The 27,731-nt window shown below is 48.2% G+C and overlaps 1 protein-coding gene across 5 annotated transcripts in view; it reads left to right on the top strand.

Annotated features, from left to right (window-relative positions):
• LOC115168355 (adenylate cyclase type 6) overlaps positions 1-27,731 on the top strand; it is a 66,931-nt gene that overhangs the window by 33,523 nt on the left and 5,677 nt on the right. For all 5 annotated transcript variants that reach the window (XM_029723530.1, XM_029723532.1, XM_029723531.1 and 2 more), the window contains exons 4-10: positions 22,137-22,286; positions 24,019-24,140; positions 25,316-25,427; positions 25,570-25,697; positions 25,856-26,014; positions 26,106-26,247; positions 27,246-27,374. In XM_029723530.1, the coding sequence (XP_029579390.1) occupies positions 22,137-22,286; positions 24,019-24,140; positions 25,316-25,427; positions 25,570-25,697; positions 25,856-26,014; positions 26,106-26,247; positions 27,246-27,374 (942 nt within the window). The remainder of the gene's footprint in view (positions 1-22,136; positions 22,287-24,018; positions 24,141-25,315; positions 25,428-25,569; positions 25,698-25,855; positions 26,015-26,105; positions 26,248-27,245; positions 27,375-27,731) is intronic.

Here is a 27,731-nt window from a genome sequence, read left to right as displayed (position 1 = left end):
ACCAATAGACAGTAGTTAGTCAGTCGGCACCCATAGACGACAGTAGTTAGTCAGTCGGCACCCATAGACAGTAGTTAGTCAGTCGGCACTCATAGACGACAGTAAGTCAGTCGGCACCCATAGAAGACAGTGGTAAGTCAGTCGGCACCCATAGACGACAGTAAGTCAGTCGGCACCCATAGACGACAGTAGTAAGTCAGTCGGCACCCATAGACGACAGTAGTTAGTCAGTCGGCACCCATAGACAGTAGTTAGTCAGTCGACACCCATAGACAGTAGTTAGTCAGTCGACACCCATAGACAGTAGTTAGTCAGTCGGCACCCATAGACAGTAGTTAGTCAGTCGACACCCATAGACAGTAGTTAGTCAGTCGACACCCATAGACAGTAGTTAGTCAGTCGGCACCCATAGACAGTAGTTAGTCAGTCGACACCCATAGACAGTAGTAAGTCAGTCGGCACCCATAGACGACAGTAGTAGGTCAGTCGGCACCCATAGACGACAGTAGTAAGTCAGTCGGCACCCATAGATGACAGTAGTAAGTCAGTCGGCACCCATAGACAACAGTAGTAAGTCAGTCGGCACCCATAGACGACAGTAGTAAGTCAGTCGGCACCCATAGACGACAGTAGTTAGTCAGTCGGCACCCATAGACAGTAGTTAGTCAGTCGGCACCCATAGACGACAGTAGTAAGTCAGTCGGCACCCATAGACGACAGTAGTTAGTCAGTCGACACCCATAGACAGTAGTTAGTCAGTCGACACCCATAGACAGTAGTTAGTCAGTCGGCACCCATAGACAGTAGTTAGTCAGTCGGCACCCATAGACAGTAGTTAGTCAGTCGGCACCCATAGACAGTAGTTAGTCAGTCGGCACCCATAGACAGTAGTTAGTCAGTCGGCACCCATAGACAGTAGTTAGTCAGTCGGCACCCATAGACAGTAGTAAGTCAGTCGGCACCCATAGACAGTAGTTAGTCAGTCGACACCCATAGACGACAGTAGTTAGTCAGTCGGCACCCATAGACAGTAGTTAGTCAGTCGGAACCCATAGACAGTAGTTAGTCAGTCGGCACCCATAGACAGTAGTTAGTCAGTCGACACCCATAGACAGTAGTTAGTCAGTCGGCACCCATAGACAACAGTAGTTAGTCAGTCGGCACCCATAGACGACAGTAGTTAGTCAGTCGGCACCCATAGACAGTAGTTAGTCAGTCGACACCCATAGACAGTAGTTAGTCAGTCGGCACCCATAGACGGCAGTAGTTAGTCAGTCGGCACCCATAGACAGTAGTTAGTCAGTCGACACCCATAAACAGTAGTTAGTCAGTCGACACCCATAAACAGTAGTTAGTCAGTCGGCACCCATAGACAGTAGTTAGTAAGTCGACACCCAAAGACAGTAGTTAGTCAGTCGGTACCAATAGACAGTAGTTAGTCAGTCGGCACCCATAGACGACAGTAGTTAGTCAGTCGGCACCCATAGACAGTAGTTAGTCAGTCGGCACTCATAGACGACAGTAAGTCAGTCGGCACCCATAGAAGACAGTGGTAAGTCAGTCGGCACCCATAGACGACAGTAAGTCAGTCGGCACCCATAGACGACAGTAGTAAGTCAGTCGGCACCCATAGACGACAGTAGTTAGTCAGTCGGCACCCATAGACAGTAGTTATTCAGTCGACACCCATAGACAGTAGTTAGTCAGTCGACACCCATAGACAGTAGTTAGTCAGTCGGCACCCATAGACAGTAGTTAGTCAGTCGACACCCATAGACAGTAGTTAGTCAGTCGACACCCATAGACAGTAGTTAGTCAGTCGGCACCCATAGACAGTAGTTAGTCAGTCGACACCCATAGACAGTAGTAAGTCAGTCGGCACCCATAGACGACAGTAGTAGGTCAGTCGGCACCCATAGACGACAGTAGTAAGTCAGTCGGCACCCATAGACGACAGTAGTTAGTCAGTCGGCACCCATAGACAGTAGTTAGTCAGTCGGCACCCATAGACGACAGTAGTAAGTCAGTCGGCACCCATAGACGACAGTAGTAAGTCAGTCGGCACCCATAGACAGTAGTTAGTCAGTCGGCACCCATAGACGACAGTAGTTAGTCAGTCGGCACCCATAGACAGTAGTTAGTCAGTCGACACCCATAGACAGTAGTTAGTCAGTCGACACCCATAGACAGTAGTTAGTCAGTCGGCACCCATAGACAGTAGTTAGTCAGTCGACACCCATAGACAGTAGTAAGTCAGTCGGCATCCATAGACGACAGTAGTAGGTCAGTCGGCACCCATAGACGACAGTAGTAAGTCAGTCGGCACCCATAGACGACACTAGTAAGTCAGTCGGCACCCATAGACGGTAGTAAACAGAAGGCATGCAGGTTTAAAGAACTGTAATAGGCGGGGCCTCCCTCTCTCTATATGTCCATACAGCTCTCATTTCAGCTAGGGGCAGAGAGAGAGCTGTGTAGACATGGAGTCCAGGCTGAGTACACAAACCCAGATGCAGATGCACAACAGAGGGAGGGAGGAACAGAAAGGAAGAGACTGGTACTGAGAGAGGGAGAGAAAAAAGGAGCCAATGAGAAACAAAAAAGAAGGGGAAAGTAAAGAAAATGCGACAGAAAAACAGAGATAGCTAAAGAGAAACATTCACAGGCAGACACACATACAGGGAGACACGTGGCACAGCTCAGAAAGAATGATGCATCTTCTGTTAGTGATTTGTTACTAGTTCTCTCTTTTTGGGTGCGAGAGTGCGTTTTATAGACTCTAATCTAACGCAGATGTTTGAAGGACTTTCAGATGCTTCACAAAGGCCATAGTTCTCTGACTGCTCTCTCCCTGGCCCCATTTCAACAACAATATCCCATCAGTCACTGCTCCCACTGGGAAAATGGACTTATAAATTCACTGCAGCTCTCCTCCTCTCCACTTCCTGTACTGTTATTTCCCACTAAAGGACTTTTCCCAGCTAGTGCTACATGTCTTACGCCATGTCTTGAAATGACCGCAATAGTGATATAATTCCTACTGTAGAGCCATGCTGTAGGTTCTGAGACACCTCAGGTTTCTCCATGTAGAAGGCAGCCTGGTTGTTTCCAAAAAGATCTGGTTCTGGTTACAGTGATTGGTTCTCATTCTGGTTACAGTGATTGGTTCTCATTCTGGTTACAGTGATTGGTTCTAGTTCTGGGTACAGTGAACAAAGAGTGAGTGAACGTCAGTGATAGTGGACCCTCCCTCTCTAGGTCCAGGTCTGTAGTACCCTCCACCCTCCCTCTCTAGGTCCAGGTCTGTAGTACCCTCCACCCTCCTCTCTAGGTCCAGGTCTGTAGTACCCTCCCTCTCTAGGTCCAGGTCTGTAGTACCCTCCACCCTCCCTCTCTAGGTCCAGGTCTGTAGTACCCTCCCTCTCTAGGTCCAGGTCTATAGTACCCTCCACCCTCCCTCTCTAGGTCCAGGTCTGTAGTACCCTCCACCCTCCTCTCTAGGTCCAGGTCTGTAGTACCCTCCCTCTCTAGGTCCTGGTCTGTAGTACCCTCCACCCTCCCTCTCTAGGTCCAGGTCTGTAGTACCTCCACCCTCCCTCTCTAGGTCCAGGTCTGTAGTACCTCCACCCTCCCTCTCTAGGTCCAGGTCTGTAGTACCCTCCACCCTCCCTCTCTAGGTCCAGGTCTGTAGTACCCTCCACCCTCCTCTCTAGGTCCAGGTCTGTAGTACCCTCCACCCTCCTCTCTAGGTCCAGGTCTGTAGTACCTCCACCCTCCCTCTCTAGGTCCAGGTCTGTAGTACCCTCCACCCTCCCTCTCTAGGTCTAGGTCTGTAGTACCCTCCCTCTCTAGGTCCAGGTCTGTAGTACCTCCACCCTCCCTCTCTAGGTCCAGGTCTGTAGTACCCTCCACCCTCCTCTCTAGGTCCAGGTCTGTAGTACCCTCCACCCTCCCTCTCTAGGTCCAGGTCTGTAGTACCCTCCACCTTCCCTCTCTAGGTCCAGGTCTGTAGTACCCTCCACCCTCCCTCTCTTGGTCCAGGTCTGTAGTACCTCCACCCTCCTCTCTAGGTCCAGGTCTGTAGTACCCTCCACCCTCCCTCTCTAGGTCCAGGTCTGTAGTACCCTCCACCCTCCCTCTCTAGGTCCAGGTCTGTAGTACCTCCACCCTCCCTCTCTAGGTCCAGGTCTGTAGTACCTCCACCCTCCCTCTCTAGGTCCAGGTCTGTAGTACCCTCCACCCTCCCTCTCTAGGTCCAGGTCTGTAGTACCCTCCATCCTCCCTCTCTAGGTCCAGGTCTGTAGTACCCTCCACCCTCCCTCTCTAGGTCCAGGTCTGAGGTACCCTCCACCCTCCCTCTCTAGGACCCGGTCTGTCGTACCCTCCACCCTCCCTCTCTAGGTCCAGGTCTGTACTACCCTCCGCCCTCCTCTCTAGGTCCAGGTCTGTAGTACCCTCCACCCTCCCTCTCTAGGTCCAGGTCTGAGGTACCCTCCACCCTCCTCTCTAGGTCCAGGTCTGTACTACCCTCCGCCCTCCTCTCTAGGTCCAGGTCTGTAGTACCCTCCACCCTCCCTCTCTAGGTCCAGGTCTGAGGTACCCTCCACCCTCCTCTCTAGGTCCAGGTCTGAGGTACCCTCCACCCTCCCTCTCTAGGTCCAGGTCTGTAGTACCCTCCACCCTCCTCTCTAGGTCCAGGTCTGTAGTACCCTCCACCCTCCTCTCTAGGTCCAGGTCTGTAGTACCCTCCCTCTCTAGGTCCAGGTCTGTAGTACCTCCACCCTCCCTCTCTAGGTCCAGGTCTGTAGTACCTCTACCCTCCCTCTCTAGGTCCAGGTCTGTAGTACCTCCACCCTCCTCTCTAGGTCCAGGTCTGTAGTACCCTCCACCCTCCTCTCTAGGTCCAGGTCTGTAGTACCCTCCACCCTCCTCTCTAGGTCCAGGTCTGTAGTACCCTCCACCCTCCCTCTCTAGGTCCAGGTCTGTAGTACCCTCCACCCTCCTCTCTAGGTCCAGGTCTGTAGTACCTCCACCCTCTCTCTCTAGGTCCAGGTCTGTAGTACCCTCCACCCTCCTTCTCTAGGTCCAGGTCTGTAGTACCTCCACCCTCCCTCTCTAGGTCCAGGTCTGTAGTACCCTCCACCCTCCCTCTCTAGGTCCAGGGCTGTAGTACCCTCCACCCTCCCTCTCTAGGTCCAGGTCTGTAGTACCTCCACACTCCCTCTCTAGGTCCAGGTCTGTAGTACCCTCCACCCTCCCTCTCTAGGTCCAGGTCTGTAGTACCTCCACCCTCCCTCTCTAGGTCCAGGTCTGTAGTACCCTCCACCCTCCCTCTCTAGGTCCAGGTCTGTAGTACCCTCCACCCTCCTCTCTAGGTCCAGGTCTGTAGTACCCTCCCTCTCTAGGTCCAGGTCTGTAGTACCTCCACCCTCCCTCTCTAGGTCCAGGTCTGTAGTACCCTCCACCCTCCCTCTCTAGGTCCAGGTCTGTAGTACCCTCCACCCTCCTCTCTAGGTCCAGGTCTGTAGTACCCTCCACCCTCCTCTCTAGGTCCAGGTCTGTAGTACCTCCAACCTCCTCTCTAGGTCCAGGTCTGTAGTACCCTCCACCCTCCCTCTCTAGGTCCAGGTCTGTAGTACCCTCCACCCTCCTTTCTAGGTCCAGGTCTGTAGTACCTCCACCCTCCCTCTCTAGGTCCAGGTCTGTAGTACCCTCCACCCTCCCTCTCTAGGTCCAGGTCTGTAGTACCCTCCACCCTCCCTCTCTAGGTCTAGGTCTGTAGTACCTCCACCCTCCTCTCTAGGTCCAGGTCTGTAGTACCCTCCACCCTCCCTCTCTAGGTCCAGGTCTGTAGTACCCTCCACCCTCCCTCTCTAGGTCCAGGTCTGTAGTACCCTCCACCCTCCCTCTCTAGGTCCAGGTCTGTAGTACCCTCCACCCTCCCTCTCTAGGTCCAGGTCTGTAGTACCCTCCACCCTCCCTCTCTAGGTCTAGGTCTGTAGTACCTCCACCCTCCTCTCTAGGTCCAGGTCTGTAGTACCCTCCACCCTCCCTCTCTAGGTCCAGGTCTGTAGTACCCTCCACCCTCCCTCTCTAGGTCCAGGTCTGTAGTACCCTCCACCCTCCCTCTCTAGGTCCAGGTCTGTAGTACCCTCCACCCTCCCTCTCTAGGTCCAGGTCTGTAGTACCCTCCACCCTCCCTCTCTAGGTCCGGGTCTGTAGTACCCTCCACCCTCCTTCTCTAGGTCCAGGTCTGTAGTACCTCCACCCTCCCTCTCTAGGTCCAGGTCTGTAGTACCCTCCACCCTCCCTCTCTAGGTCCAGGTCTGTAGTACCCTCCACCCTCCCTCTCTAGGTCCAGGTCTGTAGTACCCTCCACCCTCCCTCTCTAGGTCCAGGTCTGTAGAACCCTCCCCCCTCCCTCTCTAGGTCCAGGTCTGTACCCTCAGTGACCCCTCCTGGGCAGGGGATGGCAGGTCTTTGGAGGGAGCTTGTGGAATGTGGTTGATCCCTGCTAAGTGAACTGTGTGGTTCTAGTGTCTCTGACAGGTCACAGTCTTTCAGGGTGTGAGGCACTGGCCTTCGCCCCATCAAGGGCTAATGCTAACCACAACGCTTTAGCCCCAGGTTAAAGAGGGGGAGAGGGCACAGGAATATTGATGAAAAAACATCATCATCATTAGTATAATCATTAGTATAATCATCATAATGTCAACTATACAGTTTTTCCATGTTTCCTTGGCCTTTGTTTTGAATGTTGTGTATCTGTCTGTGTAAGAGCACAGGAGGAGCTTATGAATGGACTTGTATGGGATTGTAACTGAACAGTAAACAACGACATCAAACATGGAGACAATTGCATGCTCACAGTCACAGACAGTGACTGAGAGCACAAGTGAAGTGGATGTGAGGGAGAATGCTCGAAGGTGCAAACTCAAGTGTCAAATGATTCGATAGTTACCGGAGTGTAACTCCAGTTCTATGAGTGGAGCGGAGCCCCATAGGGGAGCTCTGCTCCTAGTGGTTTACCCCGCTGCCTAGGCAGCGAACAGCCTGAGAGAAAATTATGCACACACCTGCAGCCAATAGGAGTACAGGTGTCCCTATATAAGGGGATGCTTCCCCTCAATCAGCCTCCCGAAAAATTATCTTCAGCGAGACTGGGGGTCGGCAGGGCCTTAAGCCCTATGGGGCTCCGCTCCACTCATAGAACTGGAGTTACACTCCGGTAACTATCGTTCTACATCGTGGAGCTCCGCCCCATAGGGGAGCTCTGCTCCTAGTGGTTAAGGCGGAGCGAAACGCTCCCAAAATGTACTCCCTGCCGAGCCAAACACTTTCCACTTAAGAAAAGGTCAGCTCAGCAATGGCTGCGACCAATTCCCACAGTACTGTAACTTACTGTGAACCACAGTAAGTTACAATGTGCTGCGTCCTTGATCTAATCCGCTCACTCAGTCTAAAGGCAAAGCCAATGACTAATGACCAGATCATAGAATATGAGTCATACTTACTGTACCACAGATAGATGAACTCAACTCTATTGATATTCAGATTGGTCTAATAGTACTGTAATATCAATTACAACACTATATCCCTAATCCCTTTGCCCAACACAGTCAACCTGGTGGGCAAATTATAATACATGACTCAACTGTGCCATTCAGCCAGGAGTCATGTCCTGCAGTCCTTCTAATAAAAAAGGGGAAAAAACGGACCTGATGGAAACCCTGTCCATTAGTCCTGTGTTTTTTCGCCTTATTTCTAGCCTTCACTTCAGCCAAGCTGAGTACAGGCTGAAACAATTTAGAAGACATGTTCACTGCTTTCTCAGTGTAACTCACCACACTCAATCCATAGGCAGAGCCAATGATTCGTGGGCAGACGATATATTTTAGGCCAACTATCCTGCTTTCGCAGATGTATGATGCCTCAATATTCCTTCAACTTTAGTGACCGGTCTAATAGTCAAGTAACACTAGGTTACAGTACTATTTCCCAGCACAATGACACACTGGTGGCAGTCTAAACATTCCCTGTTGTATTGACAATGTCAAACACAGGCTATGTTACACGTGTCTCTCACGTGTCTGTCAAAAAAGAGCGGACCTAATGGGAACCCGGCCCATTAGTCCTGCAACCTTTCTTAACTCAAGTTCTGTCCTCAACTACGCTGAGTACAGAACGAGCTAAAGAATTGGACGACATGTCCAATAGGTAGAATCGGATAAAAGGAGACGGTGACGACCACGACGCCGCTGCACAAATATCCTCTACCCCAATTCCTCTGAAAAGTGCCGTAGACGCCGCTACTCCACGAGTGGAGTGGGCTCTTACGCCATGAGGCATTGGTCGGCCCGCCGCCTCATAAGCCGTCTCAATGCCTTCGCAAAGCCAATGAGACAGCCGCTGTTTTGAAAGTGGTCTACCCAGTGCGTTAGCACCGTGACACACAAACAACTGAGGTGATGACCTAATCATCGCCGTGCGCTGCACGTAGCACGCTAAGGCGCGCACCGGGCACAGGCGATGAAGTCTCTCCTCTCTCCGCTCCTCATGAGGAGGGGGGGAGAAAGCCCATAGCTCAACAGTCTGTGACCTGTATGAGTTCTTAATAACCTTCGGCGTAAATGCCGGGTTAGGACGTAACACCGCTCTGCTCAAGTCGCCATTTATGGCAAGGCAGTCGGGTCTCGTCGAAAGAGCACACAAATCACTGACACGCTTGGCTGTAGTCAAGGCAAGCAACAGTGCCGTCTTCAGAGACAACATCTTGAGGGGAATTTGATTCAGTGGTTCGAACGGCGTCTCACAGAGCGCCTCGAGTACCAACGTTAAATCCCACTGTGGTAGCGTGGCTCTAGCCACTGGCCTAAGCCGCCGCGTCCCCAATAGAAACCGTTTCACTAAAGGATGACTGAACACAGTGTCTCTGCCAAACCCCTCATGACAAGCTGAAATCGCTGCCGCGAACACCTTAATGGTGGCGGGTGAGCGCTGCTTGTCAAACATGAACTGTAGGAAAGAGAGCACACTCTCAACCTGACAGCACACGGGGTCCACATTCTCTGTGACGCACCATTGTGAAAACACGTTCCATCTACTGGCATAAGTCCTGTATGTGGAACTGGCACGTGAGCCCTGTATGGTTCTGATTACCGAATCAGATAACCCACGGCGCTCTAACCTGTCCCTCTCAGGAGCCAGACCTTCAGTGGCTGGCCGATCAGAGGCCATTGCTCTATCATGCCTGCCGCCTGAGATATCGCGTCCTGTCGATGTGGAATTGGCCATGATGGCGCAATCAACATTTGAATCATCTCCGCGTACCACGGAGCCCCTGGGCGGTCGGGGGCTATCAATATGATTGACAGCCCTCCTGTTCTCACACGGGTTAGCAGTGGGAGAATGCAGGACAGCGGTGGAAATGCGTACAGGAGAACCTCTGGCCACTGGTGCGCAAAAGCGTCTATCCCTAGTGGCGGTTCGTCCTGGGCTCGTAGAGAAAACCATAGGGGACATTGCGCGTTCACACGTGATGCGAACAGGTCCACCTCGGCTCTCCCGAACCGTTCCCATATTTGGAGAACAATCTCGGGGTGCAGTCGCCACTCGTCGTCTCGAGGACCCCCTCGAGACATGAGGTCTGCGCCGATATTCTGACAGCCTGGGATGTGTGCTGCTGTCAACGAGCGAAGGTGCTCGTGAGCCCACAGCCACAATTCCTCCGCCAATCGGTGGAGTGCAGGAGACCTGACTCCCCCTTGGCGATTTATGTAGGCTACTGTCGTTCTGTTGTCTGACCAGACCAGCACGTCGCGCCCCCGTAGGGTGGACACGAAGTGGGTCAGAACCAGTAGAACCGTTTCCAATTCCAGGAGGTTGATGTGACGTCCCGATTGGGACCACACACCCCCGACTGCCCGAGCCTGACATGTCCCTCCCCATCCAGTCAGACAAGCATCTGTGTACACTGGGATGTAGGATGACACTCTGTCTATTGCGACCCCTTGTGTCATTACGCACGGGTCTCTCCAATAGTCCAGATCCGCTCTGAGCGAGAGGGGAACTGTCACCAACCGACGACGGTGCCTCACTGGGTCCAGTCGTAGTTGAGCAAACCATCGCTGTGTTTTGCGCATGTGCAAAAGTCCCAGCGGAACCACGGAGTGGGCAGACGACATGAGACCCAAAAGTGTCATGACGGAATGCGCCGTCACCATGTGATTCGGATAAAACCTTCTCAGGGCTAGCAACAGGGCAGCCCGTCGAGGATCCGAAATTCGCGCCCTCATAGTCACAGTGTCTATCTGTAACCCCAGATAGACAATCTGCTGACTGGGCCAAGGCGCACTCTTTTTCCAATTCACTGCGAACCCCAGACGCGTGAGGTGAATCACTGTCTGTGTCGTGTGTGTAATCGCCAGCTCTGCTGACGGGGCCAAGACCAGCAGGTCGTCTAGGTAGGCTAATAGCCTTATCCCCTGACGGCGCAGCGGCTCCAATGCCGCCTCTACACATTTGGAAAACGTGCGAGGTGCCAGAGCGTACCCGAATGGCATTCTCGCATACTCGTACGCCACCCCTTGAAAGGCGAAACGCAGAAATTTCCTGTGACGCGGAAGTACCGGCACATGAAAATATGCGTCCTTTAGATCTATGCTCACACAAAAGTCTCTGTTGTGAATACATTCCAGTAGGCGTTTTGTCGTGAGCATTCGGAAGGGCCGTTTGGCTACGCTCTCGTTGAGAGTGCGTAAATCCAATATCGGCCTCATTCCCCCCGTCTTTTTTGGCACTAGGAAATAGGGCGAGTATAGCCCGCTGTTCCTTTGCTCCTGGGGAACTACTGTGATCGCCTCCTTCGCCAAAAGTTCCGTAATCTCTTTCACAAGAGCGGCTACTTTCTCTGGCGTCTTCATCACCGTCTCCACCACACCCGAGAACGGGGGTGGGGTTCGATGGAATTGAATGGCATAACCCTTCTCCAGCGTCCGGCTTAGCCAGGAGGAGAGGGTGCAGCTTCGCTGCCACTCCCAATAATGCTCTGAGAGCGGGAGAGCGCGAAGCTGTGGTACAGACAGTAGGAAGGACCTGTATTCCTCTATGGCCCAAGCCGCCGCTGTCTCCCAACACTGAAGTGGTGGGACAGCCCAAGGTGGGCCCCCTACGAAAGGGGGAGGGAACACTAGCGCGTTCTGTGAGAATCGGGGGCGCCGACACTTCGGTTATACACGTAACCTTGTGGTTCCAGCCCTCCGTGAACTCAGCACGGGTCTGCGCTACACTAATTGAGGCGCCGGCCTGAATTAGTGCGCCGTCTCCCAACAGCGATTGCTTCATCGGCCCACTAAGGGGCTGTGTATGCATGCTGCTATTAGAACCCCTATCTACTTCACTCCTCAGAGTGTGTAGCGCTGGGTTTTTATGAGGTATAGCATGACGGCTCATTACGAGCGTCCGTCTTGCTTTCCTCCTGTCATTCCCACTCACAACGTTCCTCTGTGTGCGTTCAGCTCCGCTGCTGCACACAGAGTGGTGAGAGGAAGAGCGAGAGATAGAGAGAGAAGGAATCTGAGCGGTCTCTGTTTTGTTATGGAAAAGAGGTTCTCTTGTGACAAAGTCAGATGGAACACATTCTTTATTGAACACAGACACAATGACTCCTCCATCCCTTTGCAGGGGTGGGGGATGAACAGTGGGTGCCTTCACAAGAAGTGCAGCGCTCTCTCCCGTCCTCTCCCCCTCGTCCCGTCATGGCCGTCGTCTCTTCTGGCTGCCTCTCGGCTGCCAGGGCGACGAAATGAACGGGGTCTCTCTCGCCGGTTTCACCGCTGCCTTCTCTGGTGCCGCCGGAGGGGCTGGGCCCGCTCTCGGCACTCCAGGTGCAGCTGCTCGACGGGCTCTCCGTCTGGCCGTAGACCCTGGTCTACTGGCGACGGTGTAGCGATGGGGATCTTTTGTAGCTGTCTTCGACCCTCCTGCCAAAGGCAGGTGTCTAGCCAGCTGCTTTCTCTCCTCCTCAAGCTTCCCAAAACGCGCCGTCGCATCTGTGACGGCGGCTCCAAAAAGGCCGCTGTCAGAGATGGGGGCGTTTAATAGGGCGGCTTTGTCGGTCTCCTTCATAGCTGTCAAAGACAACCAGAGGTGTCGTTCCAGGACCACCAAAGTGGCCTTGGATCTCCCCGCACATACAGCCGATGCCTGTGTGAGATGAAGAATGGCGCCGGAAATCTTCGACGCTTCCTCCATCTCCTCTCCCGACAGCCCCTCTCTACCCGTGGTGAGACGGGAGAGAGAGGCTGCTAAGAGGGCAATATTATTTGCTGCTGCTACAGCCTGTGTACTTAGAGCAAAGGCCTTCTCAGCCAGCTGCGCTGTGAGGCGGTCCTTGGTCGTAGGTAATGTGGGTCTCTTGGCAGACGGCCAAGAGCTTGAACCTGGCACGAGGTAAGCCGCTAGTGCTGCCTCGAGCCTAGGGATCTCTTGGAGTCGTTCTCCGTCTACCTTGGTGAATGGAATATACGCTTTCACCGGCGCTCTGGCCGTCAAAGGCGTTTCCCATGCACCCTCCACATATCTAGCGAGCGAGGGCATGGTCGGCGCCAAAAGTACCGTTGCCCGTCTTGGTCTGGAATAGGGGCCGCCCACCATCAAATCCACTTCCGGAACGGAGGGAATGGGGGGCAGTGCAATGTCCAGCCTGCTCGCAGCCCGCTCAATGAGCCCTGTAAAATCAGAGCGCAGAGAGGCCACAGCGAAGGAGGGGGCTGTTGAAAATTCAGAGCCCATCTCCTCCTCGCCTAAGGATGAGAAAATCCCCTCTCTCTCCCTAGGGAGGGGGGTCCTTTCAGCCTCGGTCGGTGGACTGGATTCTTTCGGAGAAGAACCCGTACACTTCCCAACATCCTCATCCTCTTTAGAGGCGCCGTCATCAAATGACGCCTCAGAATCTGAGGCTATCATCGATATAGCGTCCTCAAGAGGGAAATCCTCACTGAAAAACGCCCATCGCTGTTTCCTCTCCTTTAAAGAAAGGAGTGAACAGCTAGGGCATTCCGGAGGATCTGTGAGGCCGCCCCTAGCGTGCTTTGAACCTAAACACACAAAACAAAGTTCGTGTGGGTCCAGAGCCGCCATAGAGGAGCAGCGACACTGAGCTCTTAAAAGAGCTTTTGGTGGAAAAAGTGTGCTCATATTCGGACGACGTCAACAACAGGATATTGACGACGGGTTCGTCCTGAGATTCTTCTCTTCTCTTCTAGGCTTCTTCAGTCCAGTCCTGTCGCTGAAGATAATGGGAGGCTGATTGAGGGGAAGCATCCCCTTATATAGGGACACCTGTACTCCTATTGGCTGCAGGTGTGTGCATAATTTTCTCTCAGGCTGTTCGCTGCCTAGGCAGCGGGGTAAACCACTAGGAGCAGAGCTCCCCTATGGGGCGGAGCTCCACGATGTAGAACCACTGGTTAATGGTTTCACACAAACACACATGCGCAGTTGCATGCAGGCACACACACACACACTCCCAGCTCCTAGCACCCAGTTGTGATCGGGTCCTCAGTGTTTGGTTTTGTCTGGGTATTGTAAAGGGGGAAGAAGGAGAGCAGGATGGGGGGAAGAGGGGTGGGCGTGAGATAGTCTGCTGTAGTACCACTATACTGTATGTGTCCTTACTGGGAACAGAAAAAAGAAAGGAAAGACCCCTTCCATGTGTTGCCATGTATAAGCACCCCATATAGACTGTGTCCTCCCTCTCAGTTTTAGGTCACACATCTCTGGTGAAAGACGCTAACAGAATAGTTAGCTAGCTATAGCGTGCGTGCGTAACATTTGTACACATGTATAAGCACCCCATATAGACTGTGTCCTCCCTCTCAGTTTTAGGTCACACATCTCTGGTGAAAGACGCTAACAGAATAGTTAGCTAGCTATAGCGTGCGTGCGTAACATTTGTACACATGTATAAGCACCCCATATAGACTGTGTCCTCCCTCTCAGTTTTAGGTCACACATCTCTGGTGAAAGACGCTAACAGAATAGTTAGCTAGCTATAGCGTGCGTGCGTAACATTTGTACACATGTATAAGCACCCCATATAGACTGTGTCCTCCCTCTCAGTTTTAGGTCACACATCTCTGGTGAAAGACGCTAACAGAATAGTTAGCTAGCTATAGCGTGCGTGCGTAACATTTGTACACATGTATAAGCACCCCATATAGACTGTGTCCTCCCTCTCAGTTTTAGGTCACACATCTCTGGTGAAAGACGCTAACAGAATAGTTAGCTAGCTATAGCGTGCGTGCGTAACATTTGTACACATGTATAAGCACCCCATATAGACTGTGTCCTCCCTCTCAGTTTTAGGTCACACATCTCTGGTGAAAGACGCTAACAGAATAGTTAGCTAGCTATAGCGTGCGTGCGTAACATTTGTACACATGTATAAGCACCCCATATAGACTGTGTCCTCCCTCTCAGTTTTAGGTCACACATCTCTGGTGAAAGACGCTAACAGAATAGTTAGCTAGCTATAGCGTGCGTGCGTAACATTTGTACACATGTATAAGCACCCCATATAGACTGTGTCCTCCCTCTCAGTTTTAGGTCACACATCTCTGGTGAAAGACGCTAACAGAATAGTTAGCTAGCTATAGCGTGCGTGCGTAACATTTGTACACATGTATAAGCACCCCATATAGACTGTGTCCTCCCTCTCAGTTTTAGGTCACACATCTCTGGTGAAAGACGCTAACAGAATAGTTAGCTAGCTATAGCGTGCGTGCGTAACATTTGGTTCAGGGTGCTGAGATAAGGTCACAGCGAGCATTCCCCAAGTGAAACCCATTTGATCATAGATCGTATAAGATGTGAGATGTAAAGCTTGGGCAGTGCTTTTTTGATTTCTAATGGCAACTGGATAGAGATTCTTGACAGATTATATATTGGACATATTTTCTGGATATGACACTCTGCTAAATGACTCAGATGGTGCGATCAGTGACAGATTATGTTAAGTATGAGAGGTCACTTTTGCTGTGTGTTTTACTCTTCTCCCAGCTGTCTCTTCTCTCCAAATACATTCTCACTTTCTCTCTCCTTCTAAGCACAATTCTCTCCCTGGTGGGACTGACATATTGAGAGGATATCTGTTGTTTATAGTGTTTATAGACACTGGGGCCAGAGCACAGACTTCCTGCTAAAGTAAATGACCGGTGAGCTAAATCCATCATAAAGGAGCAGAAATTATAAATAAACCCCCTGGAGGTTCTATTAACTCATCTCATCTTCATCTGGCCCTCCTGGGTGATGATGGCTGGGAAAAGCAAAGGGATAGCAGGGTGAAATGTGGTGGGGTTCAGAGAGGACAAGGGAGAGGATAGGAGTTTAGGGGGAGTCTACCCCCTGGAGCTTAGCTTGGTGGAGCATGGCCTGGACTGGGTGTGAAGGGCTAGTGGGTGGTTGGACTGTGATTGTTGCAAGGGCACTTGAGTGATTTGAACTTTAATTCCTAACTACTACAGTATGTTCTGACCATTAGCCTACACCATATTTTTCCAGTCACATATTTCCTTTCTTGTGATACTATGGTTATACTCATCATATTTCCAAAGTTATCAGCAGTTATATTTCAGTGTGTCCATATAAGTGGAAATTCTTGTTTATGCCACGATTAAAAAATCTACAGAAAACTACCTATTCCTATAATTTACAGTGTTAAATAATACTAATATGTGATACAAATATTTTAGGTGAACAAATTATTCATTTTGCCGTTATAATAAGGTTGGTAGAAACGTGAAAATTGTTGTAGAAATCTGTTGTCGCTCAAGTCGACTACAAAACCCACAATGCAATGCTCTCTCTGTGAGCTGGCTGGCTAGATTGCAAACCTAGCTACACACAGTGGCGACCCGTCATTCAGGCCAGGTGGAGCACAGCCCCACCTCTTTTTTGCCCCACCTGTTTAGCTAAAAAAATATATACAGTACCAGTCAAAAGTTTGGACACAGCTACTCATTCCAGGGTTTTTCTTTATTTTGTACTATTTTCTACATTGTAGAATAATAGTGAAGAAATGAAAACTATGAAATAACACATGGAATCATGTAGTAACCAAAAATATAATATATTTTATATTTGAGATTCTTCAAATAGCCACCCTTTCCCTTGATGACAGCTTTGCACACTCTTGGCATTGGACTGTCGTTGAATCAAGTCAACAATCTACTGGCAAATCCTTTTCAATCCTTGTCATATGAAGAGAAATAATGAAGGGAAATTATAGATAAAACATGTCAGTACTCATCAGCCAATTGACATAAACATTACAGAACAAGCTGGAAATCGCAAATTTAACAATGAGTGGTTTGGAAGCAATCAGTGGCTAACTGCAAGCATTGCAAAGCAATCACTAGCCTGCTATTCAGTGGAGTGGGTGTGTGGTCCAAGTCTGGGTTCAAGGGTCTCTTTTCCAAGCTTAAAAGGATAAAAATTCAACATTGGCCATGCTGTCAATCCAGCATGACGTCTGACACGCTCAAAACAACGGGAAACTCGGAACTGGGAAGTCTCAATCTTCAGTGAGTTCAAGACAACTGGGAACTGAAAAAAACAAGCTCTGACTGGGAAAACATGTTTTAAATGGTCATCCAACTTGGAATTGGCAGACTTTTATGACAAAGTTTGATGCCAAAATTTGCCCGTGAAGGACCGCCGCGCCACCTTCCTGTTCAAGTGAGCACAGCACAACAAGGTGAGTCCTAAAATGTATTGTATGCTGCTGCAGAAATTATGCAATATGCCAGGGAGATATGTATACTGTAGCTAAGAAAGTAATACTAAGTGTATGTTGTGTTGTAAGCTGTTAGTAGCCCATGTACCTCACCCTAATAATTTGGTCCCTTTTCCCCTCATAACTTAGCCTAAGCCTTCCCTGTAGCTCAGTTGGTAGAGCATGGTGTTTGCAACACCAGGTTTGTGGGTTCGATTCCCACGGGGGGCCAGCACAAGAAAAAAAAAATGTATGAAATTGTATGAAATGTATGCATTCACCACTGTAAGTCGCTCTGGATAAGAGCGTCTGCTAAATGACTAAAATGTAAATGCACACCTGGCATTCATTATTACACGCACCTGTGAATCATTATGATGGAGCCGGATGTGCCAGGGAGGGGGTACCATCATTATGATTCACACCTGGACTCCATCGCCTCCTTGATTACCTGCCCTTTATATGTCACTCCCTTTGGTTTCTTCCCCAGTCGTCATTGTTTCTGTTTCATGTCGGGCGCTGTGTGTGTTTCTTGTTTTGTTCATTTATTAATTACATGTATTCACTCCCTGAACTTGCTTCCCGACTCTCAGCCTACATCGTTACAGAATGACGCCTCAGCTAAGGGAAGCATCAGGGAGTGTTTTATTTATTTATTTTGGTGGGAATGACGTCGGGTCCGGGAGCCGCTACAGGCTCTCATGCCTCAGACAGATCGCCAGGCTCCCCTGCTACAGCTGGCTCGTCTGGCTTTCATGCCTTCAACGAATCGCCAGGCTCCCCTGCTTCCACCGGCTCGTCTGGCTGCCCTGCCTCAGCCGGATCACCAGGCTCCCCTGCCTCAGCTGGTCTGTCAGGTTCCCACGCCCCAGCTGGCGACAAGTTCCTGTGTATCAGCAGGGGTGACCGATCCGCTCCTGATCCCCGGAGTTCGTCCATTTGGTAGGCGTCCTGCGGCTGGAGCCGCGCGCCGGGGAGGGGGTACCGTCACGTATGCTGTCCGGCGCTCTAGGTCACCATGCTCCCGCGTCTCAGCCGGACTGATATGTTTCCCGCGCCTCAGCAGAAGTGACCGGTCCGCTCCCGATCCCCGGGATCGTCATTTTGGTCGACATCCTGAGTCAGGAGCCGCTCGTCGGGGAGGGGGTACTGTCACGTGTGCTCCCTCTCCGGTCTCTAGGTCACCAGGCTGCTCGTTATGGCGCACACCTGTCACCATCGTTACGCGCACCTGCGTGTCGTCAGACTCACCTGGACTCATCACTTCCCTGATTACCTTCCCTATATGTCACTCCCTTTGGTTCCTTCCCCAGGCGTCATTGTTTCTGTTTCAGTTTCATGTCTGTGTGTTGTCCGTGTTTCTTGTTTTGTATTATGTTGCATTTATTTATTAAAACACTCACTCCCTGAACTTGCTTCCCGACTCTCAGCACACGTCGTTACAAGTACCCAATACTCATACTTGAGTAAAAGTAAAGATACCTTAATAGAAAATGACTCAAGTGAAAGTCACTAAAATACTACTTGAGTAAAAGTCTAAAAGTATTTGGTTTTAAATATACTTAAGTACCAAAAGTAAATGTAATTTGTAACATACTTCAGTATCAAAAGTATAAATTTCACATTACTTATATTAAGCAAACCAGATGGCACAATCTTGTTTTTTAGATTTACGGATAGCCAGGGGCACACTCCAACACTCATAAATAATTAACAAACAAAGCATTTGTGTTTAGTGAGTCCGCCAGATCAGATGCAGTAGGGATGACCAGGTACAGTATGTTCTCTTTATAAGTGTATGAATTGGACCATTTTCCTGTGTAACGAGTACTTTTGGGTATAAGGGAAAATGTATGGAGTAAAAAGTACATTATTTTCTTTAGGAATGTAGAGAAGTAAAAGTTGTCAAATATGAATAGTAAAGTACAAATATCCCCAAAAACTACTCAAATAGTACTTTCAAGTATTTTTACTTGAGTGTTTTACACCTCTGAACAAAAATGTGTACTGATTGAAAACAAAACTTAACTGTGAATTCATTGGAACATTCTCTTGCTGTGAGGAACATAGTTGTACCAGATTCTGTATACGAAGTTACATGTTTTAGATTCAAAGTATGGACTGTAGAGCAAGGGTTGGCACAATTACCGTATAATCGTGTAACTGACGATTATGGATAAAGACCGTCATGAAAATAAAATAACCGCTGTAACTGTTTTTTTGTGTGGAACGAACAGCTGACTGAAGACGGGACAGCTGAGCATTTGTGCAGTGTAGTCCGTTTCTGCGGTAACATGGACTCTTTACAACCTGATAAAACTTTGTTGCTCCTTGCTGAAACAAGCAATATGTTGTAGAAAACGAGTCTTTGGTTGCCTAAGCAATGCCACCTCCTGCAGCAGCAGCACTTGCAGTCAGGAGCGGAGGAGAGGAAAACATTGTATTTTTTGGTGGATTTCTTTTTGCTATTGAAATGATTATAACAGTGATCACGATCATTTGGCTGACCAATAACCACCATCTAAAATGATTTTATTCTGCTGTGTATTCATTGAGTAATTTAGTCATTTATTGATTGAGCCTGCCCATACTCTCTATTCCTTTTTGGAAGTTTATTGTGTAATAAATGCATTTTATTCTATCCTGTGTTGTTTTGTCATGGCTGCTGCTGTTGTTCCTTTCCCTTTCTAGATCACTACTGGCTTAAGTAACTACATTTTGATAACCAAGGATTAGGTTCTCTTCTACAGAGTGGCTGTTTGCCCTCAGTATGTCACTGATGGAAATATGGACTATACCTCCTTAGATACTACAACTATTATTGTTTTAGATGGTCCTCATAATCATTATGCAATAGAGGGGACATAACAATATTAGTGGACAGTAGGAGTATGCCTCCAACTGTACTGTGGCATGGACAATATAAGGGCCCTACTTTGTGTGTGTGTGTGTGTGTGTGTGTGTGTGTGTGTGTGTGTGTGTGTGTGTGTGTGTGTGTGTGTGTGTGTGTGTGTGTGTGTGTGTGTACACAGTGACTGTAGTCTGGGACAGCTGTAGGCCCACTACAGGTAGATAGTGCTGAGTGTAGCTCCTGAAGAGTAGTTGTGTGTGCTATTGTGTAAACACAGGACCTGAATGTGTGTACCATATCAACCTGCAGGCCCTGCAAGCAATTAGGCCTGGCCTGGCCTGGCCTGTGATCCTACACACATACTGTAAAGTACAACTATACACACAGACAACACTCCGTCACAGGCAAGAAGACAAGAAAGCAATGTCAACTCTCCTTCACAAATATGCACACAGTACTTTCTCTACAGACTACTTAAGTAAACATACAACACACGCACACACACACACAGCAGGTTTCTCTCTTCTCTCTGGGCTGTTTTTGCTTGAACAGTGAGAGTAATGTAAACAGAGCTGAGCGCTCGGAACCATCTGCCTAATGTCACTGTGTCCCATATCTGTCTTCTCTTTCTCTCTCTCTCTCTCTCTCTCTCTCTCTCTCTCTCTCTTTCTCTCCTTCCGTCTCTCTCTCTCTTTCTCTCTCTCTCTCTTTTTCTCTTTCTATCTCTCCCCCCTCTCTCTCCTACTCCTTCCGTCTCTCTCCCTCACTTCCTCCGTCTCTCTCTGTCCCTCACTCCCTCCGTCTCTCTCTCTCTCTCTCTCTCTCTCACACACTCACTCCACTACCACCACATCCTTCCTCCCCTTAACACCCCCCTGTCTCCATGTTATCTGTTGTTGTCCCTTGAATGCTATTCTATTTTCTACACTCACCCCTCCTCCCTGCCCAGGTTAATCCCCCTTCCCTTAGCTCACATATCTTCCTCTCTATTTTTTATTGCTGCTTCTCATTCTATCTCTCGCTCCCCCTTGCCCCCTTGCCCCATTTTCTCCCTGTATCTTGTTTATTTCTCTTTTCTCTTATTCTTCCTGTTTTATTTCTTTCCCTCTTCCTTGGTGTAAAACTCTGCATATTCACCTATGCACTTGTTTCTCGGAAAGGTCAGGGAGAGTTCAAAGTGAATTCATGGACCAGATGTGGATTAAGAGATAAGGGGCTATTAGCTAAACCAAGCCTTCTTCAGTTAATTTCACTCTTTGACGAAATGCACACATATCGGCTAGGTGGAATTTCATCCCGTTCTTGTATAATGTTCTTAGGGGGAGGAATATTTTAACGTGTGCAATATAATGGTTGTATGTTTACTGTAAACCTGAAATCATTCCAACCAAGCTTACCTGTGTTACTGTTTCTGCCCAGTAGGAGTCAGGCTTCACCTGCATAATAATGGGGCAATCAACTGTCTATTTCAGGATGATTAAAAGATTTATAAGGATGATAGAATCACTTTCATATAAAGTAGAGGGAGAGCATAAGAAAGAAAGAGAAAGTGAGGTTTGACAAAGAAATATTGAATTTAGAAAAATATCTAATCTTATACCTCCAAGGAAAGATGTGGTTTAGATAGGGAAGACCATTGTTAACCCTAGCTGGCACATTAGCCCCTTAACTTATTTGCTCATTTAGGGTCGCCACATAGGGTGTGACATAACAGTGTTTCCTGTTGGCATGTAGCAAGCCAGTGTTTGTGTCCAAAAAACAGCCTCGGGTGGAGTGGAGTGTTTCCACTCTCTCACGCAGCAAACTGTAAACAAGAGGCCATCTTTAAAGTGAACAGCCTCTCAGCGTGTCAGAGGGCAGTGTTTTTTCCCACGCTACAGCTGGGGACACTCCGGGGATAGTGTGACAGGGGAGGTCCCAGAGGCAGGACACAAAAAAACCTCTGTTTCATTTCAAGTTTAACGAGTTCAGAAAGCAAGATGGTAAACATATGAAGTGGTCAATGGACTGCCATGAGAGGACGAGAGCACGAGGAAAAAACGATCCCACAAACAGGATCATTATGCCTCCACAGGGAATGTTTTTTCTTGGCGTCTGTGTGCGTGTGCGTGCATGCTTGCACGTGTGTGTGAGTAAAAGCATGGCTATTGTGTATTTCCATACAAGGTCAGGGGTATGTAATGTATTATAAATGATGTAATTGTACATCTCAGTCCTTGAGGAGAAGCACAATGTGTCATTGGCCACAGTATGACCTGTGAATCTGTGTGTATGCCATCAAAGAATTAAAGAGACGGAGAGATGTGCAGGGAGAGAGACAGAGAGAGCAGAGAAAGCACCATTTCAGTATCAGATTCCATGTGTGTTTCATCACTGTGTTTGATACTGTACATCCCTATCCAGATACCCACAACATGGCTCTATGCTGCCCCCTAGCACAGAATGTTTTGGAAAAACCGATGTGGGGTCAAGTCTCTAAATTTCCCCTTTCTTTATCCTCCTCTCTTCTAGCTGAGCGCCAACGTGCTGATATTCCTGTGCACTAACATCATTGGGATCTGTACCCACTACCCTGCTGAGGTGTCTCAGAGACAGGCCTTCCAGGAGACCAGAGGATACATTCAGGCCAGACTGCACCTGCAGAGAGAGAACCAACAGCAGGTACACACACAAACTGTGTAAACACCTACGCTGACTGACAGGAAGCAGTAATTTTGAAGGACGTACAGTTGAAGTCAGAAGTTTACATACACTTAGGTTGGAGTCATTAAAACTCGTTTTTCAACCACTCCACAAATTTCTTGTTAACAAACTATAGTTTTGTCAAGTCGGTTAGGACATCTACTTTGTGCATGACACAAGTTATTTTTCCAACAATTATTTACAGACAGATTATTTCACTTATAATTCACTGTATCACAATTCCAGTGGGTCAGAAGATTACATACACTAAGTTGACTGGGCCTTTAAACAGCTTGGAAAATTCCAGGAAACGATGTCATGGCTTTAGAAGCTTCTGATAGGCTAATTGACATAATTTGAGTCAATTGGAGGTGTACCTGTAGATGTATTTCAAGGCCTACCTTCAAATTCAGTACCTCTTTGCTTGACATCATGGGAAAAAAAAAAAATTGGAGACCTCCACAAGTCTGGTTCATCCTTGGGAGCAATTTCCAAACGCCGGAAGGTACCACGTTCATCTGTACAAGCAATAGTACGCAAGTATAAATACCATGGGACCATGCAGCCGTCATACCGCTCAGGAAGGAGACGCGTTCTGTCTCCTAGAGATGAACGTACTTTGGTGCGAAAAGTGCAAATCAATCCCAGAACAACAGCATCTTGTGAAGATGCTGGAGGAAACAGGTACAAAAGTATATATATCCACAGTAAAACGAGTCCTTTATCAACATAATCTGAAAGGCCGCTCAGTATGGAAGAAGCCATTGCTCCCAAACCTCCATAAAAAAGCCAGACAACAGTTTGCAACTGCACATGGGGACAAAGATCGTACTTTTTGGAGTCTGGACCAACTTTCATCTGGTCTGATGAAACAAAAATAGATCTGTTTGGCCATAATGACCATCGTTATGTTTGGAGGAAAAAGGGGGAGGCTTGCAAGCCGAAAAACACCATGCCAACCATGCAGCATGGGGGTGGAAGCATCATGTTGTGGGGGTGATTTGCTGCAGGAGGGACTGGTGCACTTCACAAAATAGATGGCATCATGAGGAAATAAAATGATGTGGCTATATTGAAGCAACATCTCAAGACATCAGTCGGGAAGTTAAAGCTTGGTCGCAAATGGGTCTTCCAAATGGACAATGACCCCAAGCATACTTCCAAAGTTTTGGCAAAATGGCTTAAGGACCACAAAGTCAAAGTATTGGAGTGGCCATCACAAAGCCCCGACCTCAATCCTATAGACCATTTGTGGGCAGAACTGAAGAAGTGTGTGCGAGCAAGGAGGCCTACAAACCTGACTCAGTTACACCAGCTCTGTCAGGAGGAATGGGCCAAACTTCACCCAACTTATTGTGGGATACATGTGGAATGCTACCCGAAATGTTTGACCCAAGTTAAACAATATAAAGGCAATGCTACCAAATACTAATTGAGTGTATGTAAACTTCTCACCCACTGGGAATGTGATGAAAAAAAATAAAAGCTGAAATAAATAATTCTCAATACTATTCTGACATTTCACATTCTTAAAATAAAGTGGTGATCCTAACTGAGCTAAGACAGGGAATTTTTACTCTGATTAAATGTCAGGAATTGTGAAAAACTGAGTTTAAATGTATTTGGCTAAGGTGTATGTAAACTTCCGACTTCAACTGTATTTATTAAATGCAGATACTAACTAAGCCAGATACCTCTCTCAACACTTCAGGAACGCCTCTTGCTGTCTGTGTTGCCAAGGCATGTTGCCATGGAGATGAAGGCTGACATCAACGCTAAGAAAGAAGACATGATGTTCCATAAGATCTACATCCAGAAGCATGACAACGTCAGGTCAGCATAGACACAATCATCCTGGTAACCTCAGTAGCCCTGCCCTGACAACGACACATCAATAACCACAGCATTTCTTCAACAAACCTAACTGACAAGAGCAATGACCTCTAAAGGCATCAGCATTCTTCAGTTCGGCTGGTGGCTAGCCAATGTCAGCTAGGAGAACCGAAGTGTGTGCTTCGCTTGAAAAAAGTGCAATAGAACTGTTTGTCTATTTTGAGACGCCGTAGCCAAAATAGTCAGAATTGGTCTAAGATAACTCAAGAAATCTGTCATTAGTTTTGACGTTTTTTGCCAAGGAGAACTTAGTCGGTCAATTTGACATTTAACTAATGTTTGGTGCAATATTTCTCAATGTGCATAAAAACGTGTCGTCCCTCATTGAATGAGGACTAATAGGAATCCCTAATGTTGACCAATCACCGAGGAAGGGGCGTAGACTTCAGCTCCGAACTTTGGCTTGCCTCTAGAAAAAAATGTGTGTGCCCGAACAGCCGAAAAACCCTCACCGAAGTCCAAAACATGCAAAAACCTCACAAAATGTGGTTATAATATGTACACAAACTGTTCCGGACTGTTTCGGCTGGGAAGCATGCAGACGCCTTAACATGTAACACAGTGTTGATGTGTTTTATCTCTTGACCTCATTTAACTGTTATTCAACGGTATCTTTTATCAAATAAAGGCAGGGTACTTGTATATTTATTCAACACTGCACATCAACATTCTCATACACACATACTGTATATACACACGCATGCACGCAGACACACACACACACACACACACACACACACACACACACACACACACACACACACACACACACACACACACACACACACACACACCCTTACTCAGGGCTTGGCAGAGAGCGGGCTAATTAACACTAGTAAGGGAATACTTAATTACCAGCAGCCAAGATAAGATAATCCCCAAAGAATGGGAGCTTCAGCCCAGATTCAATTACAGCACCGACTATACACACACACACACACACACACACACACACACACACACACACACACACACACACACACACACACACACACACACAGGCAACTAGACAGACATTAAGGCTGTGGAAAGACTACCCCAACACATAACAGGAGGAGGAAGGGTCATCCGATTAGTTACTGATCAATCAATCCTGTCTCTCTCTTTCTCTTCAGTATTCTGTTTGCAGACATTGAGGGTTTCACCAGCTTGGCGTCTCAGTGTACGGCTCAGGAGTTGGTCATGACGCTCAACGAGCTCTTCGCCCGCTTCGACAAACTAGCATCTGTAAATAAGAATTTCTCTTCACGCCTTCCCCCATTTTTTCACAAATTTTCTCCATTAACTACTGTCTTGCCCTTCCAATTGAATATAATTTGTTCTCTGTCCCTCTCTAACTGCCATAACTGCTTTGTCTATCTGTCTGTAGGAGAACCACTGTCTGCGTATTAAGATCCTGGGGGACTGTTACTACTGTGTGTCTGGGCTGCCTGAGCCCCGCGCTGACCACGCCCACTGCTGTGTGGAGATGGGCGTCGACATGATAGAGGCCATCTCGTGAGTATGGGGAACGTCTGTGTGTGGGGAGATGCCATATTTTCTAGACATGACAAATCATAAAATATATATCATAAATGTATTGTTTCAGCCTGTTGGAGTATCATGTGTTTTTTGGAAAGACATTTAACATACATGTTCTTTGTGTTAATGTGCAGGCTGGTGCGTGAAGTGACGGGGGTCAACGTCAACATGCGCGTGGGCATCCATAGCGGCCGTGTGCACTGTGGGGTGCTGGGACTCAGGAAGTGGCAGTTTGACGTGTGGTCCAACGATGTCACACTAGCCAACCACATGGAGGCTGGGGGCAAGGCAGGGTGAGGGAGACACACACGCACACATGTATGCACACACGCATGTGCGGGCGCACACACACACACATAGACTGACCTTGTGTCCTTCTCCCAGGAGGATCCACATCACCAAAGCCACCCTGCAGTATCTAAATAGGGATTATGAGGTGGAGCCGGGTTTCGGAGGGGAGAGGAACGCCTACCTGAAGGAGAACAGCATTGAGACCTTCCTGGTGCTGGGCTGCAGCCAAAAACGGGTCAGGGACAAAACGACTTCCTACACTTGCCAACCACCACACGTACAGTTGTATGACAGTTTACAGGGCTCTCCAAACACTGGGGAATTGAGGTTGTTCCACGAAGAGTGCCTTTTGCAACTCTTTGATGTTTTAAGCAGACATTGTGCACCAATATCGAATTTTAAAGCATGTTATATTAAATGAAGTGCCCTTTAATATAGACCACATGGATAATTCAATAAATCTCATTTTTTTATATGAATAAAGAATTCAGCATTTTGACATGTCACTCTTTGCACCCCATGTGACTTCTAAGAAGATGTGTCAAAATGTAAAGTTTGCACCATCCCCTAGTTATTTTGTTGCTTTGACAAAGTAATTTCTAAAGATGATTATTTATTAGATGTTATTAGTGATTAATTTACGTCAGTCCCTCATTTTAAGGTCAACCCTGTTATGTGAACTGAACTCTTGTTGCTGAGGAGTATTTCTGTCTGTAATAAAGCCCTTTTGTAGGGAAAAACTCATTCTGATTGGCTGGGCCTGGCTCCCCAGCGGGTGGGCCTAAGCCCTCCCAGGTCCACCCATGGCTGCGCCCTTGCCAGTCATGTGAAATCTATAGATTACGGCCTAATTGATTTCCTTATATGAACTGTAAAATCTTTGAAATTGTTGCATGTTGTGTTTATATTTTTGTTCAATATATAGTTCTACAAAATGTAGAAATGCGCAGTTTTCACATATGTAGGCACTGGTTTGGTGCTGGAGATAATGAATATGATGTTGAAAGTGGCAGAGTTGCCCTTTAACCTATTGAGATGGGATACTTTTTTTTAATGAAGTTCAACATGTGCCCTTTATGACAGAATGTTAAAATTAAATATTTTTTTGACCAAGTTACACTACTCAAAAGGCACTGAATTGGTGGATCATGTTAGCACCCATTTAATCCACTCAAGGGTTTCACCGTTTCAGTTGTCTAACCTTTGTCTCTGTCTGTGCTTTCCTCTGTCTAGAAAGATGAAAAGGCCATGATGGCCAAGATGCAGAGGACGCGGTCCAACTCTAACGAGGGCCTGATGCCTCGCTGGGTGCCCGACACAAGGTTCTCCAGGACCAAGGACTCCAAAGTCTTCAGACAGATGGTGAGACGAGACCTCTCTGTGTCTCTCCTGCTTCTCCCCTATATCTACTTATTGTATCCCAATAGTATCACCCATAAATGTTACCTCTCTTCAGAGTGCTCTGTGTGTCCCACTACCAGCGTTTACCAAACACGGTTCTTGGCACCCCAAGGGGTGCATGTTTTGGTTTTTGACCTAGCTAGCACTACACAGCAGATTGAAATATTCAACTAATCATCAAGTTTTGATTATTCGAATCAGCTGTGTAGTCATTGGGCAAAAAACAAAACATGCACCCCTTGGGGTCCCCAGGACTGAGTCTGGGAAACTCTGTAGCAGTCTCTCCATTATGTTCCCCAGTGTCTACCGATAGTCTCT

This window comes from Salmo trutta, chromosome 30, assembly GCF_901001165.1.
Source record: "Salmo trutta chromosome 30, fSalTru1.1, whole genome shotgun sequence".
Classification (NCBI taxonomy): Eukaryota; Metazoa; Chordata; class Actinopteri; order Salmoniformes; family Salmonidae; genus Salmo; species Salmo trutta.
The sequence above is the reverse complement of the archived record's forward strand: the minus strand, read 5'-3'. Positions and strand labels throughout refer to the sequence as shown.